The following is a 25337-nucleotide window of genomic DNA, read 5'->3' as shown; positions in this document are numbered from 1 at the left end:
TCTCAACTGAGAAAATGCCTCCATAAGATCTGTAGACAAGCCTGTAGGGCATTTTCATTAGTGATCGATGTGGGAAGACCCAGTCCACTGTGGGTGGTGTCATCCCTGGGCTGGAGGTCCTGGGTTTTATAAGAAAGCAGGCTGAGCAAGGCATGAGAGCAAGCCAGTAAGCAGCACCCCTCCATGACCCCTGCATCAGCTCCTGCCGCCAGGTTCCTGCTCTGCTTGAGTTCCTGTCGTGACTTCCTCCAGTGATGGACTGTGATGCTGAAACTAAGCCAAACAAACCCTTTCCTCCACAAGTAGTTTTTGGTTGTGGTGTTTTATCAAAGCAGTAGTAGCACTAAGTAGGACAGGTCTGTAAAAATGTTTGCATATAGGTAGTCACATGCGTGTGCTTATGAGTGAGTGTGTGTGTCTGTGTATGTGTAGGCCTGAGGTTAATGACAGTTGTCTTCAGTTGCTCTCCCATCTCATCATCTCATTCATTAAGATAGGAGGGCACACCAGTTCAGCCAGTCTTGCTAGCTAGTTGCTCTAGGGAACTCATTTCCACCTTTCACAGCAGGAATTAAAATTGGGCCACCACACCCACCTGGAATTTTAGATGCATTCTGGGACTCAAACTCTGATCCTCACCCTTGCCCGGCAAGTGCTTTTATCACTGGGCCATCTCCCTTGCATTTGGAATTTAGGATACTTAGTTTTTGTTGAAATAAGTTGGCCATTTTATAGCTCTCAATTATCAGATGTACATCATGGGGTACTGACTCCTTACTGGAGCCCTGTGATTTGTCCACTCCTCAGAAACAGATCTGAGAAGACAGACTGACAACTCTTGTGGTGCTGGGAATTTCTGTAGGCATGTCTCCTTTGTGCGACAGACAGTTCTTGGGCTCTCATCTTGTCTGGCAGAGACATTGTGAGAAAGGCTGTGCTCCTGGCTGAGCATTTGTGTGGTCTTGAATGCTGGGTAGTGGCAGCTCGGAACTGTTGATTTTCGCAGTGGGAGCCCAGAACAGATGCAGCCAGCTCCTTCAGATCTGTGGGAGAAGAGTTTCAGAAAGCGGCAGGCTCATGTTCCATGCCCTTCCCCTGCTTTAAAATGAGAACAACAGAAAGAATGCCCATACACTGAGGTAAACATTGAGGTTGGAAGCGAACGAGGCCCGGCTCTGACCCTGCCCCTCTGACGGGATGGGCCACTCTTCACTTGGGTCTTGCCCCCATTCTAATTGAGTCCATGCCACTGAAACTTAGCCCAGCTTTAAAAGAGAGACAGACACATTGTGACCCCAGTGACAGCACTGGTTTGCTAATCTTTTATTCCATAATAGCAAGCTTTGTCCCTTTTTGAATGGAGAGTGACAGGCATGGGACAGAGCACTTGGGTCATTTATAACTTACACGTGTGCTGACATTTTGCCTCTCTTTGTAACCTGTAGAGCCATTTCTTCTGCTTGATTATTAACAGTCACACATTTTATTTCCTGCACATTGAACGTGATAGTTAATGAGGTCAGTGAGGAATTGCTTATTTTCCATGAGGAATTTTATGTCACAATTTATAACTATATGCTTACATTGCTGACTGTGGGTGTCAGAGTTGATGAACAGTGTGATAGAAAGTATAGAGGCAGAAGAGCCCAGGCCTGCCTTGGAAACCAAGATGGAGTAAAAGTCCACTACCCAAAGAACAAGAGTACTAAAGAGGCCGTTCATGGGCTGCTGTGCAAACCATTTGTGAGACCCTGGAATGATGCCAGGTCTGTCCTCGGAGGCTGCATGCTGAAGTTCTCGTGAACCTGCTTCGTGAGTGACAATCTAGGGTGGCACTGTTGAAGGGAGTGTTCTTTCCTTGGCATGCTGTGCCATGGTTAGAACGTTTGGTGGTGCCAGCCATACAAATGGCCACATCTAGCTGTTGGGTTTTCCTTAGAGTTACTTATTTTATGTATATAAGTACACTGCTGCTCTCTTTAGACATTGGCATTGGGACCCATTACATGTGGGTGCTGGGAACTGAACTCAGAACCTCTGGAAGAGCAGTCAGTGCTCTGAACTGCTGAGCCATCTCTTCTTTCTTAATCTCCCATTAAGCTTTTTTATCTTTTGTTGATTTCAGAATCTGCTTATTAGGAAACTAATAAAGTTATTTTTCAATTCTAAATGTTATTTGAGACAGAGTCATACTTGTAACCCATTGTGGCCTACAGTTCTCTGTGTAGTCAAGACTGGCTTCAAATTCTTTTTGTTCCTCCTGCCTAGAGCTTCAGAAGGCTTGGATTTCAGTGAGTCACACCATGCTTGGCTTTTTAATTAAAATATGTATGTGCTTTAAAATACATATATTTATTTTCATTTTATGTGTATGAGTGTTTTGACTGCCTGTGTATATGTGTACCCAGTGCCCACAGAGCTGGAAAAAGAAGTTAGATCTCCTGGAACTGGAGTTAGATAGTGTGCTGCCATGCTGGACTGAACTTGGGTCCTTTCAAGTGTATCGAGGGCCATATCTCCAGTGCCCTTATTTCAGATTTTTGAGACATGGTCTCACTTGGTAACCAGACTGCCCTTGAACAAGTAATCCTCCTGCCTCCCCCTCCTAAGTGCTGGAATTAGTTTACCTTGGCTGGAAATTAAAATATAAGAAGTTTGAACTCTACTTTCAATTATTAATTCATTCAACAAAATCTTTGAGTATTTACTGTGTATCAGACCACTATTAGATTTTGGGGACAAAAACTTGCCCCAGAGAGCTTATTGACTTGAGGGCGATGGATAATTACATGAGAGAGACAACGGGAGGCTAGAGGGACCTGGCAACAGGGAAGGTTTCCCTGAGGAAATGATTTTGTACTGAGCTACCCAAAAAATTTCTCAGTGACAAAGAGAAACAGGAAGCCATTCCAAGCGAGGAAGGAAATGCCTGTGGAGACAACTCCGGATGAGAGGGTGTGAGAGAGATGCATGGGCTAAGAGAAGACAGAGTGTTGTCCAGTATAGTGATGAGGACATGGTCGGAGGCAGACTAGTCACGTAGGTGTGGACCAGCTTGAACAGGGCTTCACAGTCTTTCTCCCATGCCTGAGCCAGAGCAGGCTGTGCTCTGAAAAGGTCTCCACTTGAGGGTGGAGAATGGATTAGAAAGAAAGCAAATACAAGCAGCTTAGTTGAAAAGGGACTGCCGTGGTGTGGGTGAGAGATGAGGCTACCTCCAGTAGGATGGTGCTGGCAAACAGGAGCCAGGAGCAGTCTGGTTATCCTTCACAGGTGATACTGATAGAATTGGCGTTAGAGTGTCTGTGGTTGGAGGAGGCGTAACTCTTAGGATGACCATTAGGCTGTGTGCAAGTGGAAGCATTGTCTTGCCCAGACAGTACATACACAGCAGCATTAATTAGGGTTGGAGCACAGTGAACCATTGAACTCTCCAGAGTTGAGTTGGCAACCAAGAGATTGATGCTTTACACAATGGAGTAAGTCCTCAGGGATCACTCCATCATCTGGTATGAATGAAGACCAAAATTCCTTCCCCATACAACTGACCAGTGTCATTTTGGTCCATTACTTGTAAAGAGTAGGTGTGATAGTTAATTTGGCTCAGTTTAAGTGGATTAAGAGAAATACCTAGGAGATTGGTAAAGTAAACTTTGGGTGTGGTGATGAAAACTTTCTAGAGTCTGTTAGATCATGGGGCTCTGACCCAGTGAATGGATTAATCCCTAGATAGACTTATTATATGATGGCATTTGGGAGGTGATAGAAGACAGGAAGTTGGGACTAGTTAGGAAGTAGGTCACAGGGGATGTGTCGTTGAGGGTGGGCTTTGCTCTGATTCCTTGTAGTACACTGTTCTCTCTGCTGCTTGTCCATCATGGTGCAAACACTTGCTCTGCCATGCCTTTCCACCCTGATGGATTGGCACTAATCCATGAGCTAATGTAAAATAAGTCCTCCATTGAAGTTCTCAAGCATTTGACTAGTATAGCAGGTCTTTGTTTTTTTATCTTTGAGGATTTCTCCTTGCCCCCAACCCTCTTTTTTTGTGACAGGGTCTCATGTAGCTGTCCTTGAAGTAACTGAAAGTAGCCAAGGCCTTGAGCCCCTGAACCTTCCAAGTGCTGAGATTACAGGCTTGTACCCCACACCCAGTTTCTGTGGGCACTCTCTGTTGTACTTGATCTGATTTCGGGTGACACTAAGAACTGCTTCACTAATCACCTGTCTTCCTTTTTCTGACATTTCTCAGTTTGATACAAGAGACATGGCATTCTGCAGAGCACTGAGGAGGTGAGGTTAGATGCCTGAGCATGAATTCTGCTGCTCCATACACCAGTTGATGCCTTCGTCTGTATAGGAGATACTCTAGTGTCTGATGATTTCTTCAAAAGCTTTCTGTGAGGATTAAGTGAGCTAATAAATGCAAAACCCTTTAAACAAGCCAGGTACTTGTGGCTCAAGAAACATTCTTCATCATTCCCCTGTCTCAGTGAGGCTGGCCCTGTGCTCACTTTGAAAGAGGACCGAAAGAGACTTTGGCATTTGCAGATTGAACAACTCTTGAGTCCATAGTGTCTACTGAGTGGTGACCACATGTACTAAGGAAGAGATTGTATTTATATATGTATCAGTAAAAGTCCCATTTGCATAGCTTGTGGTCATTTATCCAAGAGGTTTATGGAGACAACAGCTAATGCCTTGGCATAAAATGGCCTAATTGGAGGAAGATGCACGTGTAAAAATGTATTTCTTTGAGGTAGGCTCTCATTGAGCCCAGATTGATGCCCATTTGTCCTTAAAACTTATATTGGTGGTCCTCTTTAAAACTCAGTTGTCTGTGAAATAGAGACAGTCCTGGGGCTGTGAGGAGAATGGGGTACTTACTAATAGGGAGTAAGTATCTGGTATGAACAAAAAGCTTTTTAGATGCTGCCAATTATTGTTAGTTAAAGCATGAAGGTAAGTCTATTGGACTGATTCGGGAGGACTTTGGTCACTGTGGGCAAAGTTCTACACATCTATTATTACTGCTCATGTCTTAATGGCTTTTGACAGCATTCCAGTTAGGTGTGGTCTCTGTGTGATCTAAATGTGGGGTGAACAGAGTGTTGGAGTAGCTGATTTAGAGTCTTGGTGATACGATTGTTTTCAACAGCAACAGCATCTCACGGTGTTCTGACCTTTCCTTTCCTGGCTCCAGCACTGAGGAAGTGTGGTGAATAGTGGCAGTTTTGGTAGGAAGTTGAGGAGGTTAGGAATCTGTTGCTTTTCTGCCATACTCTTCTGACATTGAAATCAAATGCTTCCTGAAATAGGTGGTTTCTAGGTGACTTTGTTGCTTTTGGGTCTTCCCAAGATTCTGAAACAAGATTGATTTTTCAGTTACCAGCTTGGTGCCAATATCAAATGTATTTAAAGTCATTCCAGGGAAGAAGTTAAAGACACCAAGCACAGCTTCTTCATCACTCCAGAGAGTGTTCTAGATGATGGATAGCATTCTTTGAACACTTTGTTGGTTGTGCCCTGTGTTTCAGAGTGGAGACAGTGGGTCTTCCTCCAGGGGTCTTCCTTCACAGTTTCTTTATTCCTCTTCCTGTTTGTTGTTTCTTTGTTTTAATTGCTGGGGCTTGAGCAATTAGGACTTGTCTCAAGTCCCTGTGGTGCCTCCCACTGAGCTCTACCCCAGCTTTTTCTTTCAGCCAAAGCACCATGCTCCTCTCTATGCCCTATCAGACTGGTCTCTGACTTCACCCTTGAGTGGGTTCTCTTGGTGCTGGTGTCCCAAGGCAGGCAGTACAGCTGTTCACTCCATCCCTTAGGACCCATCTCTGAGTGGGGCACTTGCCCCTGTCAGCTACAGCCCACTCATGCTTCTGATTCAGCCCTGTGCTTTTTCCTGAATGATGTTTATTTGAGGTAGTAAATTTACAGTTTAGTCCTGTTTCCCTTGTCTCTGTTTCCCATGGGAGAAAGCCTAGAACCCTTAAGGAGGTGCACGGTACTTTAAGCCATGCCCTTGGCAGCCAGGTTTTCACCTCTCACAGGATGGGTTGTCAGTTGTTTTCACCTTCTCCCCACTTCCTGTCTGCTTATTTGCTTTATTTGCCACCCTTAGAAGGGTGTTTGCCAGTCTCTTCTCTATGCCCTCTGTTGTCTCCTGTAGTTCGGTTCCTTTCATGCTCCCACAGCCCGGGAGAGTGTCCTTCACAGTGCATTGCGAAGGTGTTTGGTTCTCTGTACTCTGGTTCCCTGCTGGACTGTGTATATCTGCTTTCCCTTTGATTCCCTGGGGCCAGCACTTGTCCAGGATTCGTTTAAATGATCCGTTTTCTATAAATGACCTTCTTCCTGTGACGTACACATTTCATCTACCTTAAGTTATTGTCTATTCTACTTTAAGAAAAATTAAAAATGTATGTTTCTGTGTGTGGACACACGCACACAGACAAGACTTAGTTTGGAAATGGCAGAGTTAAGAATAGCATGGAGTTTTTATTAAGTATTCTGTCTGTAGAGGCCAGGAGTCATCATCTATTTTGTATTTTGGGACAAGGTCTCAAAACTGACTCACTCTATAGTCAAGGATGAACTTGAACTGCGGTTCCCCTGCCTTAACCTTCCAAGTGCTGGATTTCAGACCAGGGTACCACAACTTGTTGTTAAAACATATTTTGTTTTTATATTTTAAAATCATGTTTGTTTAGTGTTGTGTTCATTTTTGTGTGATTGCACTAATAAAGTCAGAGGTCAACTTGGTTGGGGCAGTTTTCTTCTACTGCATGGTCTTGGGAATTGAACTTGGGAATCATCAGGATTGTAGCAAGTGCTTTTATCCACTGAACCATTCAGCCCCGCAGTTTTTTTTTTTTTTTTTTTAATTTTTATTTATTTATGTATTTATTTTATTTATATGTAAGTACACGGTTGCTGTCTTCATCCACCCCCAAAGGGGGCATCAGATCTCATTACAGATGGTTGTGAGCCACCATGTGGTTGCTGGGATTTGAACTCAGGACATCTGAAAGAGCAGTTAGTGCTCTTAACCACTGAGCCATCTCTCCAGCCCCTGTTTTTATTTTTACGACAGTCTCATATAGACCAAGCTGGCCTCATGTTTGCTATATAGACGAGAATGACCTTGAACAACTTGATCCTCTTGCTCCTGCCTGCCTCCTGAATGCAAGGATTGCAGGCATGCTCTACCATATCCTGTTTGTGTATGTACACATATATGCAGGCACATGTGCATGTGTGTCTGTGACTGGGTGCCTTCTCTAGTTGTCCTTCATGGGATTTTTTTTGAGACCTCCTTATTGAGCCGGGCTTCTGTGTTTGCTTAGACTGGCTAGCCAATAAGCCTGAGAGACCCTCCTGTCTCTGCTTTCTCAGCACTGGAACTGCAGGTGCAGGCCGATGTTCCCTGCTTGTACATGGGTGCTGGGGATGGAATTGAGGTCCTCATGTCTGGGCAGCAAGCACTTTACTGAAGGAGTCATCTCTCCACATTCTGTTTTTGTTTGTTTGGTTTGTTTTTTTTTGATTCTGGGGATCGAATCTAGGGCTTTATGCATGTTAGATCACAGATCCAGCCCCTTAAACATGTACTTTAAAAGTAGCTTGTTAAAGGTGGTTAAGTTCAGTGGATAAATGTATTTGCTGCCAGGCCAAAAGACCTGACTGATCATTGGCACTTAACATGGTGGAAAGAGAAATCCAGCTCCACTAAGTGTCCTCTGACCAAACATACACACTGTGGCACATGCGTGTGCTTGCGTGTGTATGCACACACAGTAAGTAAGTGTAATATCAGTAGCTTGTTAACTAAAAGTTCCCAAGCAGAGGTGATAGTTTAATGTGTGTTCTGAAAGCATGCCTTCATTGTTATTTTAAGCCCTTAAACAAAGACAATCTCTTGCTCTTGCTTATTTGTTTACTTATTTATTTTTAGGAAATTCACACAAATGAGAAGGAAGTAACAGAGAAGGAGGAAGTCACTCTTCACTTGTTGCCAGGTAACAGTCATGTTATCATATCTCATATATAGTTTGAGGCCAAAGATAGATTACATCATCCCTGGTGTTGCTATATATAAACTCCTTTGTTTTCATCCTCTAGCACATAACAGTAATGATGTATCATAACAAAGATATCAAGGTCTTTTGTGACTACCCACCTGGCTCTGGGCGTTACAACATTTGGAAAGAATTTTCCTTGTTTCCCTTTTCTCCAACCTGATGGAGATAATGGGAAATTCTCACTCCTTTCACAATGCAATGAGGCCTTTTTGAGGGTGTCCTGCTTGGTGTCATCTATCTTTTCTGTTCTCCAGTCTAGACCATCTGACTCCCTGGAAGAACCCCACAGTCGGCATGCTTTCTTGCTGCCTCTGTCCATAGTTGCTCTCAGACAGATGCCACAGCTGGCTGGGCCTCCCAGCACTGGGGTAGGGGTGGGGGTGGGGTGAGGGGCTCACCTGTGTATCTGCTGGTGGATTTCAGCACAGGTACCAGAGATGCTGGGGCACTGGGGCTTTGCTCTGAAGTCATTCATTATGAAGGAGCCTGGGTTGGTTGACTGTTTTTGAGACACAGGAGAGTGGCTAATGTTCATATTAAATTTTAATCACTTCTGAGTTCAAGAACAGAGACCTCTTGGTGGCTTATCTCCCTCTTATGTGGAAAGTCTTGCCCCTGGTATACTCCTTTCTCTCATTTTTTTTCCCCAGTCCAAAAATCATTTCTTTTTTTTTTTTTTTAATTTTTATTTATCTAATGTGTATTACAGATGGTTGTGAGCCACCATGTGGTTGCTGGGATTTGAACTCACAACCTCTGGAAGAGCTATCAGTGCTCTTAACCTCTGAGCCATCTCTCCACCCCCCTCCCCCAAAATCATTTCTTTTGAAACTAGGTTTCAAATAGCGCAGGCTGACTTGGGATTCATGGCCCTTCTGCTTCTGTCTCCAGAATACTGGGGGTGCGTGCTGTTTTTGTGTTTGTATGGTTTTTTTAAAGATTTATTTATTTATTATAGATGAGAACACTGTAGCTGTCTTCAGACGAGCCAGAAGAGGGCATCAGGTCTCATTATAGATGGTTGTGAGCCACCATGTGGTTGCTGGGATTTGAACTCAGGACCTCTGGAAGAGCAGTCAGTGCTCTTAACCGCTGAGCCATCTCTCCAGCCCGTGTTTTTGTGTTTCTTGTAATATATATTTTTCTGTAACAAGGATGCCTGACTTTTATTTTAGACATGTAAATAATGGTTTAAAATTTCAAAGACCTTTTTCTTTAATGATGGCCTGAACTTTTATTCATCCGTCCTATGATTGGTTTTTCCCCTCCTTGGAGTTACAGATTCCGAAATTAGCCTCTGTGTTTAACTTGAGGTTAAGTATATTTCCCACCTTACAGCACCTGGCAGCCTTTTGTAAGTACAACTCTGAGTTGACGGGTAACTTCCCCGTCCCTTAGCCTTAAGAAAGAGCCTTTCCAGAGCCCATCTGCTGTCGGTGTCTGGGCTGGACAAGGTGGTCAGACAGCACTGCATGCCATGTTGCAGAAGGGCTCAGCAGATGTGCTGTGGTAGCCGCTGCCCACTGGTTTCCTGTCCCAGTGCATGACTATAGGATGAGGCACTGCTGGTCTTGGAGAGTTGAAGTACAAGAAACCTTATCCACTGATTTTTCACCTTGACCGTAGCTAAGGTACTTTTTCTGGGACTGTTTTAAACCCCAAACAGGCCCCAACTTGATTGTTTTCTTCAAACACTGTGGTCTCTCTGGAGGCTGACCGAATGACAGCCATCTTCAGGTGTTTCCGTAGTGCTTCAGCTCCTATACTTCCTGCTTCAATGGAAAGAGGAAAGAGAGTCTGAGTGCCTGAAGGCTCAGTCTTCACCTTCATTTTGGAAGCTAGATTAAATGAATTTTTAGCCAACAAGTGAATTCAAAGGTGAAGAAGACCAGAGGGAGACCCTGTGGGGAAGATGGTTGTTTCCTGGGTGACAAGACAATTTCTTTGTTTTTGTTGTAAAGTTTGCTTTCCATTTCCTGGATATCCTTCTTTCCTGTCCTTCCCCAAACCGTGGAGAATTTCTCTGCTTCCCTAGCTCTCAGCCCTAGTGTGCTTTGGCTGTGGAGTCTGTGTTCATGTGGGCTGGGTGCCTGCAGATGGAACACGGGAGGTGGCCCCTGGAGAGGGAGTGCTGTGAGACAATCCCCACCCCACCCCAATGGCTGCTCTTCCCTCTCCTCCTCCAACATGGGGCCTGGATAAGACATGGGTGTTAAGGCTTACACAGGGAAAGGGGCAGAGTTGGAATCCAGGCTGAGCTGGCCAACTGCTGACCTTTGCTTCACTCACAGTGTCACTGCTGTGAGACGCCTGCTGGGTAATGAAGAGACGGGAGCTGCGAGCTGGGGGCAGCACTTGGGAGGATTACAGAGCCAGAAGACCAGCCCAGGCTACATAGTGAACTCCAAGCCATCTGTGTAAGAGTGAGACCCAGGCTGCAGACAAAGGGGAGAGAAGAGGCTTGAGACGAGTGTCAGCTGGGTGGGAACGCTCATTATCAGGATGACAGGTCAGAGGAGTTCCGCTTTGACATTCCTGAGCCATTCGCTGACTCTCCCTGCTCCCTCCTCAGTTTGCAGCTCCTGTGTCTCTGGAGAGAGCTGCTGTCAAGGCTGAGGTGTATTGTGTGTTGTCCCTATGTAAACAGCAGAAGGAAAAAGCTTAGTGCTCACATCCTGTGCATTTCTGAGAGCTCGCTTTGCTTTCACCAGGTGAACAACTGCTCTGTGAAGCCAGCACGGTCCTGAAGTATGTGCAGGAGGACTCTTGTCAGCTTGGTATCTGTGGAAGGCTCGTCTGCACCGACTTCAGAATCTCCTTCCTGGGGGATGAAGGCTCAGCCGTGGATAATGGGGCGGTATGTATGAGCTGCACCTGCTCAGAGGTAGGGAAAGAGCAGACGGCTCCATTGCTTTCCCTGCAGCTTCTCCCTCCTCCAACAAAGACACATGTCTCCTATTAGTGGTCTGCTCTTGCCCTTCAGGGGCTCCTTCCACCTGGAGGACCACCAAAAATTGCCATCTGTACTTCATGACACCCTTGCTTTTGTGCTTATAAGCTGACACCATCAACTTTTTCCTGATTTCTTCTGCACCCAGCACATCATGAGTTACTTGTTGGAATAACCTCACACACAGTCCTTCATGTTTCCTCTCTGCTGAGTGCTTTCACAGATTCAGGAACTGAAGATTGTAGTGAAACTGATCGAGAGCTCAGCCTTTGAGATTGGGTTGTTTCTGTTTGAGCTGAACCTAGTTGCAGGGTCATTGTGAGACTTGTGTCTACTTAGGAGTGAGCCGTAGGTGAGGAGCAGCTCTGCCTCCCAGTGGAAACCCTACCAGGGCCCTGCCAGACTGACCCCGTGTGTCAGCTGCCCTGGACCCCTTTGCTTTGTATGGAGCAGTATTGCTGCTGCTGAGGCTGGCCTCCTGCACTGCCGTCTGTTGCAGAGCTTGGCTCCTAGTCCTGAGCAAAGGCAGTTTTGCCCAAGTGCATGGCCCTCCTAGCGCTTCCCATAGCATTCCCAAAGCTGTGCACACCTGTGTGCATTTGTGTGTGGAAATACTGTTGTGTCCTCACTTGATTTGGGGGCACAGTGGGTCTCCTGGGTGCAGCCCAGAACTGGCATGTTCTTCCTGGGTTGAAGTGACTGGTACTGCAGCATCCCTGCCTTTGGGAGATGTGGATGGCTGCCTCAGTTGCTCAGTGTCCAGGGGAGAACCGTGATTGAAAAGAGTCACCCTTGTTTCCTTTTGATTTTTTTTTTTCCCCTTTTTAGGAAACTCATTTTAAGAATAAGATCATAGGAGTAAATGACATTCCACTCCACTGTGTGGATCAGATTTATGGAGGTGAGTGTCTTCTTCCTTTGCCTGCCCCAGAATGTATAGCCATAATGATGATATTTACAGTCTGTTAAACTGTTACGTAAGTGACTTTGTGTGACCCAGCCTTGTGAGTAGTAAGTGCAGCATGATGTACTTGTGCTTGGGTTCTTGGTTAAACATGAGCACACCGGCCTCCGACCCTCGTCTTGCTGTTGCATTCTTTTTTTCTCTTGAGAGATGGTGTGTGTGTGTGTGTGTGTGTGTGTGTGTGTGTGTGTGTGTGTGTGTGTAGGCCAGAGGACAACCTGCAGGAGGAGCTGTTTGGGTCCATCTTGTGGGTCCTGAGGATCACTCACGTCACAGGCTTAGTGGCAAGCCCTGTACTCACTGAGCCGTCTTGCCAACTCACCTTTTTTTGAGATACTGTTGTTTGCTTTAATGGAGCCTGCTATGGAGCCTGCCAGCCTTAGCCTCTCGCCTCTGGCTCTTCCTCCCGAGTGCTGAGTTTTAGATGACAGCCACCTTACACCTGAGGTCTGTTTGTTCTAGAAATCGTTTCTGTGTTAGATGTTGATGAGCCGAGGTCATTATATGCAGGTAATGGGGATATTCTTATATGGCAGTGTCCTTAGAAGAGAAAGAAAAGCTTGAGCCGGCCAGGCATGGTACTGCACACCTACATTCGTGAGAGGCAGGCAGGTGGATCTCTGACTTTGAATCTAGCCTGGTCTATAGAGTGAGTTCCAGGATGGAAACCTTGCCTCACACTTTCCCCATCCCCCATGCTTGATTATATAACATTAGGCTGTCCTTTCTGCAGACTTAAGACTGTCCTTCCAAGCCTCACTCTGTTTTCTGTTCTCCATTTTTGGGGTTCAGGACATTTTAGATGTTTTTCAACCAGGGTTGCAACAGGATTTAGTATTCACAGAATATGGTATTCTCAACACTAGTAGGAGCTGAAGCAGGGAGGGAGATGTCAAGAGAGGCTCTAGCCATAAATGTAGGAGTCGAGTAGTATGAAAATGTATTCCAGCACGCCCCCCATCTTTTATGACCTCAGCTTTTGCAGTTTTGCAGTTTTTCCCTTTTTAAATATTTATTTTGAAAATTTGTGTATTTGAATGTTTGCTATATATAAATGCACCACATGCATGGCTAATGCCTGAAGTGCATGCTGGATCTTCTAGAACTGGAGTTGTAGATGGTGTGTGAGCCTCCCTTCATGTGGGTTCTAGAAACAAAACCTGTCTTCTGGAAGAGCAACAGTTGCTCTCAACTGCTGAGCTAGCTATCTTCCCAGACTCAAGGTTTATGTGTGTGTGTGTGTGTGTGTGTGTGTGTATGTGTGTGTGTGAGAGAGAGAGAGGTGGGGGGGAGAGGGAGATTTTGGGGGTGGGGGAGGAGAGAACACAAGAACTCCAATCCCTGGAACTGGAGCTACAGGTAGTTATGAACTTCTTGACATAGATAATGGATGTTGGGACTCGAACTCAGCTCTTCTGAACGAGCGGAAAGTGCCCATAGTTGCTGAGCCATTTTTCAGTCTCCTCAGAGATGAGCTTTCTCAGGCTGTTGGAGTCTGGTCTTAGGTGTACTCTAGAGATAAAAAGAATCCTGCTAGAAGCCAGACACAGCTAGCACTTTGGAGGCAGAGGCAGGTAGATCTCAGAGTTTGAGGCCAGCCTGATTGAGTTTCAGTACAGCCAGGATTACACAAGGAAACCCTGTCTTGTAAAAAACCAGCCAGCCAACCAACCAACAAGAAACCTGCAAGAAAGAAAACAAAAAACCAAAACCAATGCTGCTGAGAGGGATGTATCCTAGACGCTGACAGTCTTCCTGTTCTTTGCCATGTAACATTCATTTCTACTCATGGATTCCACATTGATTGTAGTGTTTGATGAGAAAAAAAAACCTCTGTTTGGACAACTGAAGAAATACCCCGAGAAGCTTGTTATCCATTGCAAAGACCTGCGGGTGCTCCACTTCTGTCTGAGGTACACAAAGGAGGAGGAAGTCAAAAGGGTAACTAGCTGCATGTGTTTTTAGGTTTTTCCTGTCAGGCTTCCCCCAGGGACTGGAGGCTTGGTTTCTATTGCCTGAAGCTGGAAGGGAGCCTTTCACTTTGTGAAGTTGAAATCCGCTGTAATCTCATTGGGTTAGTGTGGGCAATAGTTGTAGCAAGCATGGCTGTTCTTCTTTGAGTCCTTCAGTTCGTAGTGCTGGCCAGAAGCACTCTGGGGTGGGAAGTGATGATTAGGTAAGGGTCCGCTGGAGAGTGCTAAGGCTGGCCCTCATCCTGACACATTATTAAATGTAAGCAGAGCGCTGCCTTCCAGCTCCTAAGAATCGGTGTGCCTGCCTCTGCACGGTAGCAGTTGTGCGTGGACCTAAGAACTGGTCACATGAGCAAAGTCAGGTCCCCTGATGCACTCCTAAAGATAGCATCATTTCCTGATGGTCACAGCAAGTTGCAGTCAGGAAATGACTGCAGTTCATTATGATTTCTTAGGTTTTTCTTGACAAGACAGTGAAGGTCTTGCCCCTCTTCTAGTGCTCACATTAGGGAAAGCCGACAAGAAGCCAGTTTGTCTAAACTGTCCTATCTGCAGTGAATTGTGCGCGCCATGGGTAATGCCCTTGACTCTCTTTCAGCTAGTACGGTAGTTCGGTTAGAGTAGGGAACGGGATTGTAGTATGTATTCTGAGCAGGCAAAGAAAGCTGTAGATACAGAAGAATTCCCCAAGAAACAAAGCATTTCCTTCTGAACAGTTATTTTTGTCTTTTATCCAAACATACTTTTGATTAACACAATAAACAGTCAGAAAGCACAGTAGACAGATTTCTTTTTCCTTTCTAGACAAGGTCTTGTGTATCCCAGGCTGGCCTTTCTCTGTAGGTGGGAATGACCTTGAAACTTTGATCCTCTTCCCTCTACCTCCTGAGCCTGGACTATAGGCATGTGCTACTAGGGCTTTGTGCATGCTAGGCAAGCATACTACTAACTGAGCTACAACCCTAGTCCCTCTCCTTTCATCGTCTCGAGGACCCACAAGTGATTCAGCTAATGTCTTGCTTATTGTCTGATATCAGTTGTGAATCTTAGACATGTTGAATATTTGGACCTGACCTAATAGGGCAGTCGAGATTTTTAACTCTTGGTTTTTGGGAAATTAGACTGTGTTTTAAATTTTCCCTAGAAATTAAGAACTCTTAGCAAGCATGACAAAATAATGTTTTGTTTGTACTGGCACTATTCCAAGAGCTCACTCCAGTTTCAGCAAAGATTGTGGTGTCCTCAGAGCCCTGTTGGTGATAGAGAACAAAGCTTAGTTGGCTCCTGCCTTTCTTAGCATTGGTCTATCAGAAGCATAACTGTGTCCATTGGTCCTTTCCTCTTTAGATTGTCAGTGGCATAATCCATCATACCCAGAGTCCCAAACTGCTGAAAAGACTGTTTCTGTTTTCCTACGCAGCTGCTGTGCATGGCACAGGTAAGTCTTTCTGAGCTATCACTGCGGAGTAGTTGGGAGCCTTTCTGTTTGCTTTTGCTTTTGTCTCTTCCTATAGCCCAAGCTGACCTCAAACTCAGGAACTTCCTATCTTGGTCTCCTGAATACTGGCATTCCTGGCAAGTCTCCCCACTCCCACAAAGTTCCTTTCTACTCTCACCTGTAATTAGGAAGGGAAGCCTTCACTGTTAGTTTGTATCACTGTGATCAAATATTTGTCAGGAAAGAGGAGAAAGATTTATTTTGGTTCTCTCCATTTGAAAGGGTTCACTCCATGGTTTCTTGGCCCATGTTCTCGTGGAAGGGGAGATTGTTCACATCGAGGTGAAGGACATGGAATAGCAAAAGAAGGGAGTAGAAAGCAGACATAGCCTTCAAAGACCTGCTCCCTTCAGAGGTTTCTGTGACTTGCTTCCTCCAGGGATGCCCGATCTCCCAAAGTGTCTGCATCTTTCCTGTCTTAGTTAGGCTGATTATTGCTGTGACGAACGCCATGACCAAAGCAGGCTGGGAGGAAAGGTGTTTGGTTTTGGCTTACACTTCCACATTGTAGTACACCATTGAAGGAAGTCAGGACAGAAACTCAAACAGGTGTATCCTGGAGGCAGGAGCTGATGCAGAGGCCATGGAGGAGTACTGCTTACTGACTTGATTCTCATGGCTTGCTCAGCCTGCTCAGCCCGCTCAGCCCAGGGATGACACACCCACAAGGGCTGGGCCCTCCACCATTGATCGCTAATTAAGAAAATGCCTTATAGGTTTGCCTACAGCCTAGTCTTAAAGAGGCATTTTCTCAGTTGAGGGTCTCTCCTTTCAGATGGCTTTAGCTTGTGTCAAACTGACATAAAACTATCTAGCACACTCCCTAAATGACAGCATGAACTGGGGCTCAAGCATCCAATGCATGCCTCATTTACAGGTTTCTTACTTTTTTTCCTGTGATCTTTGCTTTAAGGTACCTTTTAGGTCTGTTTACTTTCATGTTGCAGTGAATTGTTTTGTGGTTGGTTGGTTGGTTATTTATTTATTTATTTATTTTTTTATTTATTTATTTTGAGTACACTGTAGCTGTCTTCAGACACACCAGAAGAGGGCATCAGATCCCATTACAGATGGTTGTGAGCCACCATGTGGTTGCTGGGAATTGAACTCAGGACCTCTGGAAGAGCAGTCAGTGCTCTTAACCGCTGAGCCATCTCTCCAGCCCAATGGTTACTTCTTATGAAAAGTAAAATTAGGGGCTAGAGAGGCGGCTCAGTGTGCTCACTGTGCAGGCACAAAGACTTGAGTGTGGAACCCCTGGCATCCATGTAAAAGACAGGTGCAGTGGTGTGTTTCTAACTGTGGCACCAGTGGCAGAAAAAGGTAGATTGTGGAACTTTCTGGCCAGCCAATCTCACTCAGAGCAAGGTCTAGATTTAATAAGGGACCCTGTCAAAGATGAGCGGTAGAGGAAGACCCCTGGTTTCGACATCTGGCATCCATATGTGCATGTATAGGTGAAACACACACACACACACACACACACACACACACACACACACACACACAGATGAATTTTCCTTTTTCTGAAATAAAAAAAAAAAGTAAAATCAGGGGGTTGGGGATTTAGCTCAGCGGTAGAGCGCTTGCCTAGGAAGCACAAGGCCCTGGGTTCGATCCCCAGCTCCGAAAAAAAGAACCAAAAAAAAAAAAAAAAAAAAAAAAAAAAAAACAAAAAACAAAGTAAAATCAGTATTATACTGAAAATTCGAAACTAATAAAAACAAACAAACAAACAAAAAAACAAAAAACAAAAATTGGGCTGGAGAGATGGCTCAGCAGTTAAGAGGACTGGCTGCTCTTCCAGAGGTCCTGAGTTCAATTCCCAGCACCCACATGATGTTCACAAACCATCTCTCTTCTGGTGTGTCATCAACAGTGTACTCATACATTTAAGGGGAGGGGGTGGATTTAAAATAACCCTATTTGTCTCTGGGTTCTTTTTTCTTGAGTTTATATACTCAAGAAATATACTTGGGTTTATTTAAGATTCAAGAGTATTCTAGAGGATGCTTTATTTAAGATTCTAGAGGAAGTGGGTGCTTAGTGATCTGGCTCCCATGTCAGAGACATCTGGTTGGCTTGTTTTTTTTTTTTTTTTTTTTTTTTTTTTTTTTTTTTCGAGCTGGGGACCGAACCCAGGGCCTTGCGCTGCTAGGCAAGCGCTCTACCACTGAGCTAAATCCCCAACCCCCTGGTTGGCTTGTTTAAGAGCACATACATAGAAAGCTTTCGGACTATACCAACCAACCACTGATTTAGTAAATGTCTATTGAGTGCTTACTGTGGGCCTGATCCTGTGGAGGGTAGGAGTGAGCAGGACTAAGTCTTTGCACTCAGGGATGTAAAGACAAAAGGAAGTATAAAGACTGATGTATTCTGCCAAGTAAGTCCTCCTTCATTAGCAGAGACAGCCATTTGAGGGAGTGAGCCATGTCCTGACAAGGAGTATGCCTGGTAAGAGATATGCATGTTTCCAAGAGAATGTCACACCATAGGATTTATGGATGATTTAGATGAAGGAATAAAGATTTTGGTGTCATTCCTCAAGCACTCTCCACATTTTGTCCCTTTTTCTTACTTTGCTGTTTTTTAGACAGGGTGTTGAGTTCTAGGTGTCCTGGAACTCATCAAGCAAGCTAGACTAGGTGGCCTGTAAGTCTGCCTTCCAGCCTTGCTGATGCTAGGATTACAAGTGCATACCATGGGGTTGGGGATTTAGCTCAGTGGTAGAGCGCTTGCCTAGCAAGCGCAAGGCCCTGGGTTCGGTCCCCAGCTCCGAAAAAAAGAAAAAGAAAAAGAAAAAAAAAAAAAAACAAGTGCATACCATGCCATGATGCCTGGTCTGGACCTCAATTTGTAGACTAGGTTGGCCTTGAATTCATGTAGATCACCTCTGCCTCCTGAGTGTTGAGACTAAAGGTGAGCATGACCCGTCCAGCCTTCTTTCTTTCTTTTTTTTTTTTTTTAATGTATGCTGTGGGGCTCATACTCAGGTCTTTCTTGCTTGTAAGGAAGACACTTTACTGATTGTGTCCATCCTCAGCGTTTGTTTCTGTTTTCCTCTGAATCCTTCCCACTGGCCATTCAAGAGTATATGATTCAGTCCCTAAGTATTTGTAGTTAGATTGATTTCTAGTTTTATTCACCTTGATCTATGAGTTCCAAGAAATAATTTCAATTCTTCTGTATTTGCTAAGACTTGCTTTTCAGCCTAGAGTGTATATGATCTGTTTGGGAGGAAGCTCCAAGGGCTGCTGAGAAGAATAAGTTATATTCTGTTTTTATTAAGTAGAATACTCTGTAGCTCTACGTTAGATCCATCTGGTCTGTGGTGTGGTTTAGCTCTGGGGTTTCCTCATTCTGTTTTACTTTATGACTGATCCAGAGATGAGATGGAGTTATTGAAGTAACCCTGTTTTTTTTTTTTTTTTTTTTTTTCTCGGGCTGGGGACCCGAACCCAGGGCCTTGCGCTTCCCTAGGCAAGCGCTCTACCACTGAGCTAAATCCCCAACCCCGTAACCCTGTTTTATCAGGACCTATCAGACCTTTATGTCCCATTAGTGATTGCTTTATGAACTTGGGAACCCTTGCATTTGACACCTGGATGTTTACTACTTTTTATGTCTTGTTTCCTTGATTATTACATAGTAGTCTTCCTCCTGTGTTCTTGGTTTAAAGTATTCTTCAGATAACAGAAGAGTTACCCTGCTTATTCTGGGCTTGCATTTGTTGATAGACTGACTTCCATCAACTAATTTTCAGTCTGTGCCAGTGCATTGTTTCCTGGAGATGGTAGGAGGTTGAATCTGTTAGTTTTCATTAGTTAAAATTATGTTAATGTGCTTCTTCGAGAGTGTTGCCCGAGGAGACCAGGGGTGTCGGGTCTCTGCAGCCAGTTACAGGTGATTGTGAGTCATCCAGCATGGGCTATGGGAACCAAATGTGGGTCCTTTGGAAGAGCAGTACTTGCTTTTAATTTTGAAGCCATCTCTTCAGCCCCTGGAGTTGGTTTTTAAATATATTCAGCTTGTTGGCACATTTTATTTTTATTTTATTTTTTGGTAAGTTGAATGAGAGTAGTTTTATTGGTTGTTTTTCTGGTTGGGTGAATGACTGTTTGCTGTCTCTGCTAGGACATTAGGACTCTGCTAGTTTAGTGTGTTGGATATGATGAATTCCTCCCTAGTTCTTCTTTGTCATGTGTTGCTATCAGGAAATTTATTCTTTTTATGTAGTTATGATGTTGACTTCATGTTGACTATGGTCATAAATTGCTTTAGTTTGTTCTTGTCTTGAAGTATCCTTAATTCTCTGTCAATTCTACAAGATAGCTTTGCTGTTTATAGCAATTTAGGTTAGTAATTATTTACTGTCAGGATTTGAAGTTTATTATTCCATGCTTTCCTGCAGATTAGGGTTGCTGATGTTATTTTCATTGCTGGTCTTTATGTGTGAACTGGCCTTTTCCTGTCAGATCTTTGAATAATGTTTTATTCTTTGTCTGTATAAATTTTTGAGACACGGTCTTACTGTAGCCTGGCCTATAACAAACTGTGTGGGTGGACCTGCTTTAACCTCTCAAAAGTTAAGATTATGTGTCTGAGCCATTATACTTAGCTGAGGTTTTTTTTGTTGTTTCTGTTCTTGTTGGTTATTGTTATGTGGATTTTGTGTGGGGATGTATTGTATGTTCATGCTCATGTAGGTGCGTATGTATGTACATGCATGTTCAGGCCAGAGGTTGATCCTGGGTATCTTTCACAGTTCCTCTCCACTTTATTCTTTGAGACAGGGTTTTTCACTGAACCTAGAGCTTACTGACTGAGCCTACTGCCCAGTGAGCTTCAGGGTTAGCTTGTGTTTGCTCACCTTTTTTCTTAGTGTGGGGTTCAGCTGTGTGCTGCTGTGCTCAGCTTCCAGATACGTGCTGCTGTGCCTAGCTTTTCTTGTTTGTTTTTGAGACAGGGTCTCTATGTAGTCTTTGCTGTCCTCGAGCTTGCTATGGAGACAGGCCAGCCTCAAATTCACAGAAATCTTCCTGCCTCTATTTGGATTTAAGGTTTGGGTCACTGTACCCAATCCAGCTTTTAAGTAGGTGCTAGAGATCCGAATTCTTGTCCTCATACTTATACAAAAAGCACTTTACCCATTGAGCCATCTTCCTAGCTTCTGTTTTGCATTTCTGACATCTTGATTATAATTATCATAGAAAAGTTCTTCCTCAGTGGTGTCTATTTAGAGTTCTAAATGCCTCGTATGTTTGTTTTCTCATTTTAAAAATAGGAGTGTTAATGCCTCTCTTGTGAAGATTATTAAGCATTAAATTCATGGCATATAGGATGAAATCATTAAGTGAGAATAGAAGTGCCTGTTATCTGGGCGTGGTGGTGCACATTTGTACCCAGTGCTTGGAGCCGCAGTCAGGTGGATCTCTAAGAGTTCAGTGCCAGCCTGACTTAGGAACCAGGATTTTGGCCAGCCAGGGCTACATACAGAGACTGTTTCAAAGAAGAAAAGGTACCTATCATTCATAGAGCCATGCATGAGGATTACAGTTCACATTATATTTCTAAGCCAAACAGGAAATTTGTCCCTGAAGTTCATCTTTGTTACAGACAGATCTTTACATTGTAGCTACAATGTTGTGACAGTATGGGAGCATAGCTTGGCCTTTTTGTCGATTACTACTGTAGCTGGTCTTTGCTACTTTGTGGCTTCTTCTTGTTTCGGTCCTTATTCTCTACCTTCCATTTTCACCCCTATCACTAGATAGGAGAGAAAGGATAAAGAGGAGAGAGAAAAAAATCCTGAATCTCTTTTCTTTCTTTTTATTTCTTCTTTAAGCACGAATACTAACAAACTGTATCTAACTCCTCTGAATGACCAACAACTGCCAGCCCATCTTTTAGGGCTCTAGCAATACATCCTCTGAAAAATGACCAGAGTTCCAAAGGTCACACAACCACAGAAATTATCTCCAGTTGGCAAAGCCACACCTCTGCTAGAGCTCAGGGCAAATCATAGTCATCTGCTGTGAACAGTCCAAAGCGGTTCCATGTCCCCATACTTGGAATTAAAATGAAAACACATTCTTACATTTCTGTGTTGTTGTTGTTTTATTTTTAAGAAATCAAAATTCCAAAATTGTCACTGCATATAACAGTTTATATAAACAATCTATAGGGCTCATACTTGAAAAATAATCCTCTCTAGTCTTAGAAATTCTGCCTTTTTATTTTGATTTTGGCCCAGGTGCTATTATACAGCTTTGGTGGTATTGACATAATCAATCATCTCTCAGCTTAATATAGAAAAATCAGTCAATATTTCAGTTTTATGAATTCTACTTCTTCCATATATCCTAATTAAAGCTTTTTTGTTGTTGTTAAAAATGGGGTCTCACTATGTCACCCTGGCTGGCCAGGAACTTGCTGTGTAAAACAGGCTGGCCTCAAACTGGTCTGGTCCTTGCCAGGACAGTTTCTGGGCTTGCTAACACATGGTCAGTGCTTAATTCTACCTTCCAGACTTTGGCAGTTTCATGGCCCTCTGGTGTTTGTTTTTGGGTTTGTCTGTCTGGTTTTGTACCAGATACCCAGAATATATAAAACCTTTATCCTAATTCCACCCTCCTCTGACCTTCCTTTTCACCTTTCTTGGAGCTCAGGCTAGTAAATATTATTAGTTTTTGAGTATAGGTTTTGTTAATGTGATTGTTTTATACCAGATCCTCTGTCTGCCTCCTTACTGCTGAGAATACAGACACCTGCCTGTACCAAACCTATGCCTTTTTGCTTGAAAGGCAAACACATTACCAACCAAGCTTTTTTTTCTTTACTTAGTATTTTTAGGGTGGACAGATAGAGTTATCAGTTTGTCTGTGGTGGTTTTGAGGCAGGGTTCTAATATGTAGCTCAGGCTGCCCTCAAACTTGAGAGTCTACTTTAGCCTTCTGAATGTCCATATTATAGGTATAAGTACTGTTCCTGTCTTGTATAATGTCCTTTTAGCTTTATTTGTTTTTGTGTGTAACTGTTTTGCTTAAATGAGTATGTGTTCCACATTCTGTGGCCAGAAGAGGACATTGGATCCCCTGAGACCGGAGTTATGTAGGCGCTGCCATTTGTTACTAGAAATTGCACCCAGCTAGTCTAGTGGAATAGCCAGTACTCTAACCACTGAGCCATCCTTCTATCCCACTTATACAATATTTTACTGTGCCTGTGTCTTGACTATGGTGATATCACATTGGCAGTTAAGTTTCAGATTTTCTTTTCATATTTTTAGATTAGGAATATTCAACATATGTAAACATTGATTATTGTCATTGTTTTAGCTACTTTTACTGTAATTTTGTTTTACTTAACAGAAGCAGCTGGGATGGTTTTAGCAAGAACTTGCCTTTTTTCCAGGAAGTTTGGGTTTTTCAATGCATGATCCTTCCAGCAATCAGGGATGGCCTGGAGGAAGGCCACCGCTATTTCTGCTGAGCTCGAGGCAGTGCTTGTGGACACTTTGTTCTAATGGTGCTGATTTACTAGCCAACGTGCCTGCTGCCAGGATGCAGGCCTTGGCTGTTGGCCACTGTCTTCACTGTGACTGAGCCATTTACAGCCTGCAGGAATCAAGTGCCATCCTGCACAGCCCCCTTGCACCCCAAACTGATGGAGGACTGATGTTCCAGAGTCTGGCATGCTGTTCTCATCAGACAGCCGGGTTATACACATGTGGCAGGGCTAAGAATACTTCATTCCTTAGCCTTTTTGCCAAACCCATCTTTCAGTCTTTCACAGGGTTTGCGTTTTATGTAAATTATTTCATGGACAGATGACTGAGAATGGAGCTAGAAATTCTCGGGCTGGAGGGATGGCTTAGCAGTTAAGAGCACTTGTTGCTTTTCCCAAGGACCCAAGCTCAGTTCCCAGCACCCGTAGTGGGCAGCTTGCAGCTGCCTGTAACTCCAGCTCCAGGGGTCTAGTACCATATCCTGGATCCCATAGGTTCCCACACATTCTGAGCATAAAGAGACAGGCGCACACAAACACACGAAATACACGATGAAAAAATGAAGAACAAAGCAACCCTCTCCTTAAAATGCACAGAGACAGCATGGACCAGTGGGATGGCTTAGTAGGTAGAATTGAACCTTCACACTCAAGGTTAATCTAAGTTTAATCCCCAGCACCCAGAGAACTGACTCCTGCCGAGTTGTCCTTTGATCAACAAATATGTACTAAGACAGGCATGCATCCCCCCCATACAAAATACATAAACGTAATAAACATTTGAATAAAGTTCCCATTGTAATTTTGGATGAGTGACAGAAAGTAGAACAGTTAAGCTGTGAATTTATTCTTTGATTAAAGAAAGACTTAGTGTAATAAGTTGGGTTCAGAGCTCGTGCGCTCACATGAACAGATACCAGCATCACCACATGAACAGTCATGCAGAGACGTTATTGCTGTGCTCGCTTTGTTCTCTTAGCTGCTGATCCCAGGAACTGTACCGTAATGTTTGACACACCCAAAGACTGGTGCTGGGAGCTGGAGCGGACCAAGGGGAGTGTGAAGTACAAAACAGTGAGTGTGAATGAAGGCTACAGAGTCTGTGACAGGTAAGCTCTTCACGTTGGCTCTCCCCATTAGTGTGTATGTGTCTGTGGGTGCCCTTGGAGGCCAGAAGAAGGCCTCAGATCTTATATTAGGGTTCTCCTAAGAAGCAAGTCTGAGAGGATGGGGATGTGTACTCACCCACACACAGAGAGATGATTTATTAGGTTTTCCTTCAGGGTGTGGGCTGCCTCACACCGGCAGCTGCTTAGTCCTCAAGGCTGGCTGTCTCAGCAGCCCCAGTCTGGAACTGAAGGGTGGAGGATTCTTGGATTGCTGACCTTCTGCTATGTTGAAATCTTGAAGAAGTTGGTTCTGATGGCAGAGGAATACCACAGCAACAGATAGATGATCTTGTCAGCAGAAGTGAGGACAAGAAGGCAAAAAAGCAATTTTCTTCTTCCTTGTCCTTGTGTCCAGGCTGCTGCCAGAAGGTGCCACCCACATTTAGCGTGACTTCCTACTTCAGATGTGATTAAGAACATTCCTCACAGGAGTGCCCAGAGCTTAGTTGATTTCAGATACAGTCAAGTTGACAACCACGATGAGTCATCACAGACCCCATGTGCTGGACTTGGAGGCATCTGTGAGTGGGCTATAAAGTGGGTGCTGTGAATTGAACTCTGGTCCTTTGCAAGAATAACACACCCAGCTGGGCTTAGTGACACATGCTTTTTTTTTTTCTTTTTTTCTTTTTTCTTTTTTTCGGAGCTGGGGACCGAACCCAGGGCCTTGCGCTTGCTGGGCAAGTGCTCTACCACTGAGCTAAATCCCCAACCCGACACATGCTTTTAATCCCAGCATTTGGGTGGATCTCGGAGTTTGAAGTGAGCCTAGTCTATATAGCAAGTTCCAGGACAGCCATGGGTAAGTTCCCTTTGTCAGAGTTGAGAGAAGGGGAGGCAGGGAAGCCTGGTAGGCAGAACAGCCAGGGCAAGGTTGTGTGCCCTACATCCAGGGGCCAATGGGTTGGGGAGTAGCAAGCCAGAGAAAGGGGAGGAAAGGGTGAGGAAAAGGGATGGTCGGATGCTTCCTGAAGGATTTATTCTTTTTGATTCTGAGAACAATGAAGGGGGAGTTTGAGCTGAGGCAGGGAGTGATCTGGCCTACATTTTTAAAGGGTGACTCTGCTGATCTCTTTTTAGAAACTTGAATCTTATCATTTGGGAACATAGCTTCCTAGCACTGTGCTGACAGCCTCATAAAATACTGTAGGTTTATAGCACTTTTTATATTTGAGTATCTCTGGTTTCTTCAGCAT

General features: G+C 44.2%; 1 protein-coding gene across 1 annotated transcript in view; it reads left to right on the top strand.

Moving 5' to 3' along the window:
• The window catches only part of Mtmr12 (myotubularin related protein 12), a 70230-nt gene that overhangs the window by 16442 nt on the left and 28451 nt on the right, over positions 1 to 25337 (top strand). The window contains exons 2-7 of the mRNA XM_032898763.1: positions 7952 to 8015; positions 10790 to 10935; positions 11857 to 11929; positions 13803 to 13933; positions 15313 to 15403; positions 23952 to 24081. Of these exons, the coding sequence (XP_032754654.1) occupies positions 7952 to 8015; positions 10790 to 10935; positions 11857 to 11929; positions 13803 to 13933; positions 15313 to 15403; positions 23952 to 24081 (635 nt within the window). The remainder of the gene's footprint in view (positions 1 to 7951; positions 8016 to 10789; positions 10936 to 11856; positions 11930 to 13802; positions 13934 to 15312; positions 15404 to 23951; positions 24082 to 25337) is intronic.

Source organism: Rattus rattus, chromosome 3 (assembly GCF_011064425.1).
Source record: "Rattus rattus isolate New Zealand chromosome 3, Rrattus_CSIRO_v1, whole genome shotgun sequence".
Taxonomy (NCBI): Eukaryota; Metazoa; Chordata; class Mammalia; order Rodentia; family Muridae; genus Rattus; species Rattus rattus.
The sequence above is the reverse complement of the archived record's forward strand: the minus strand, read 5'-3'. Positions and strand labels throughout refer to the sequence as shown.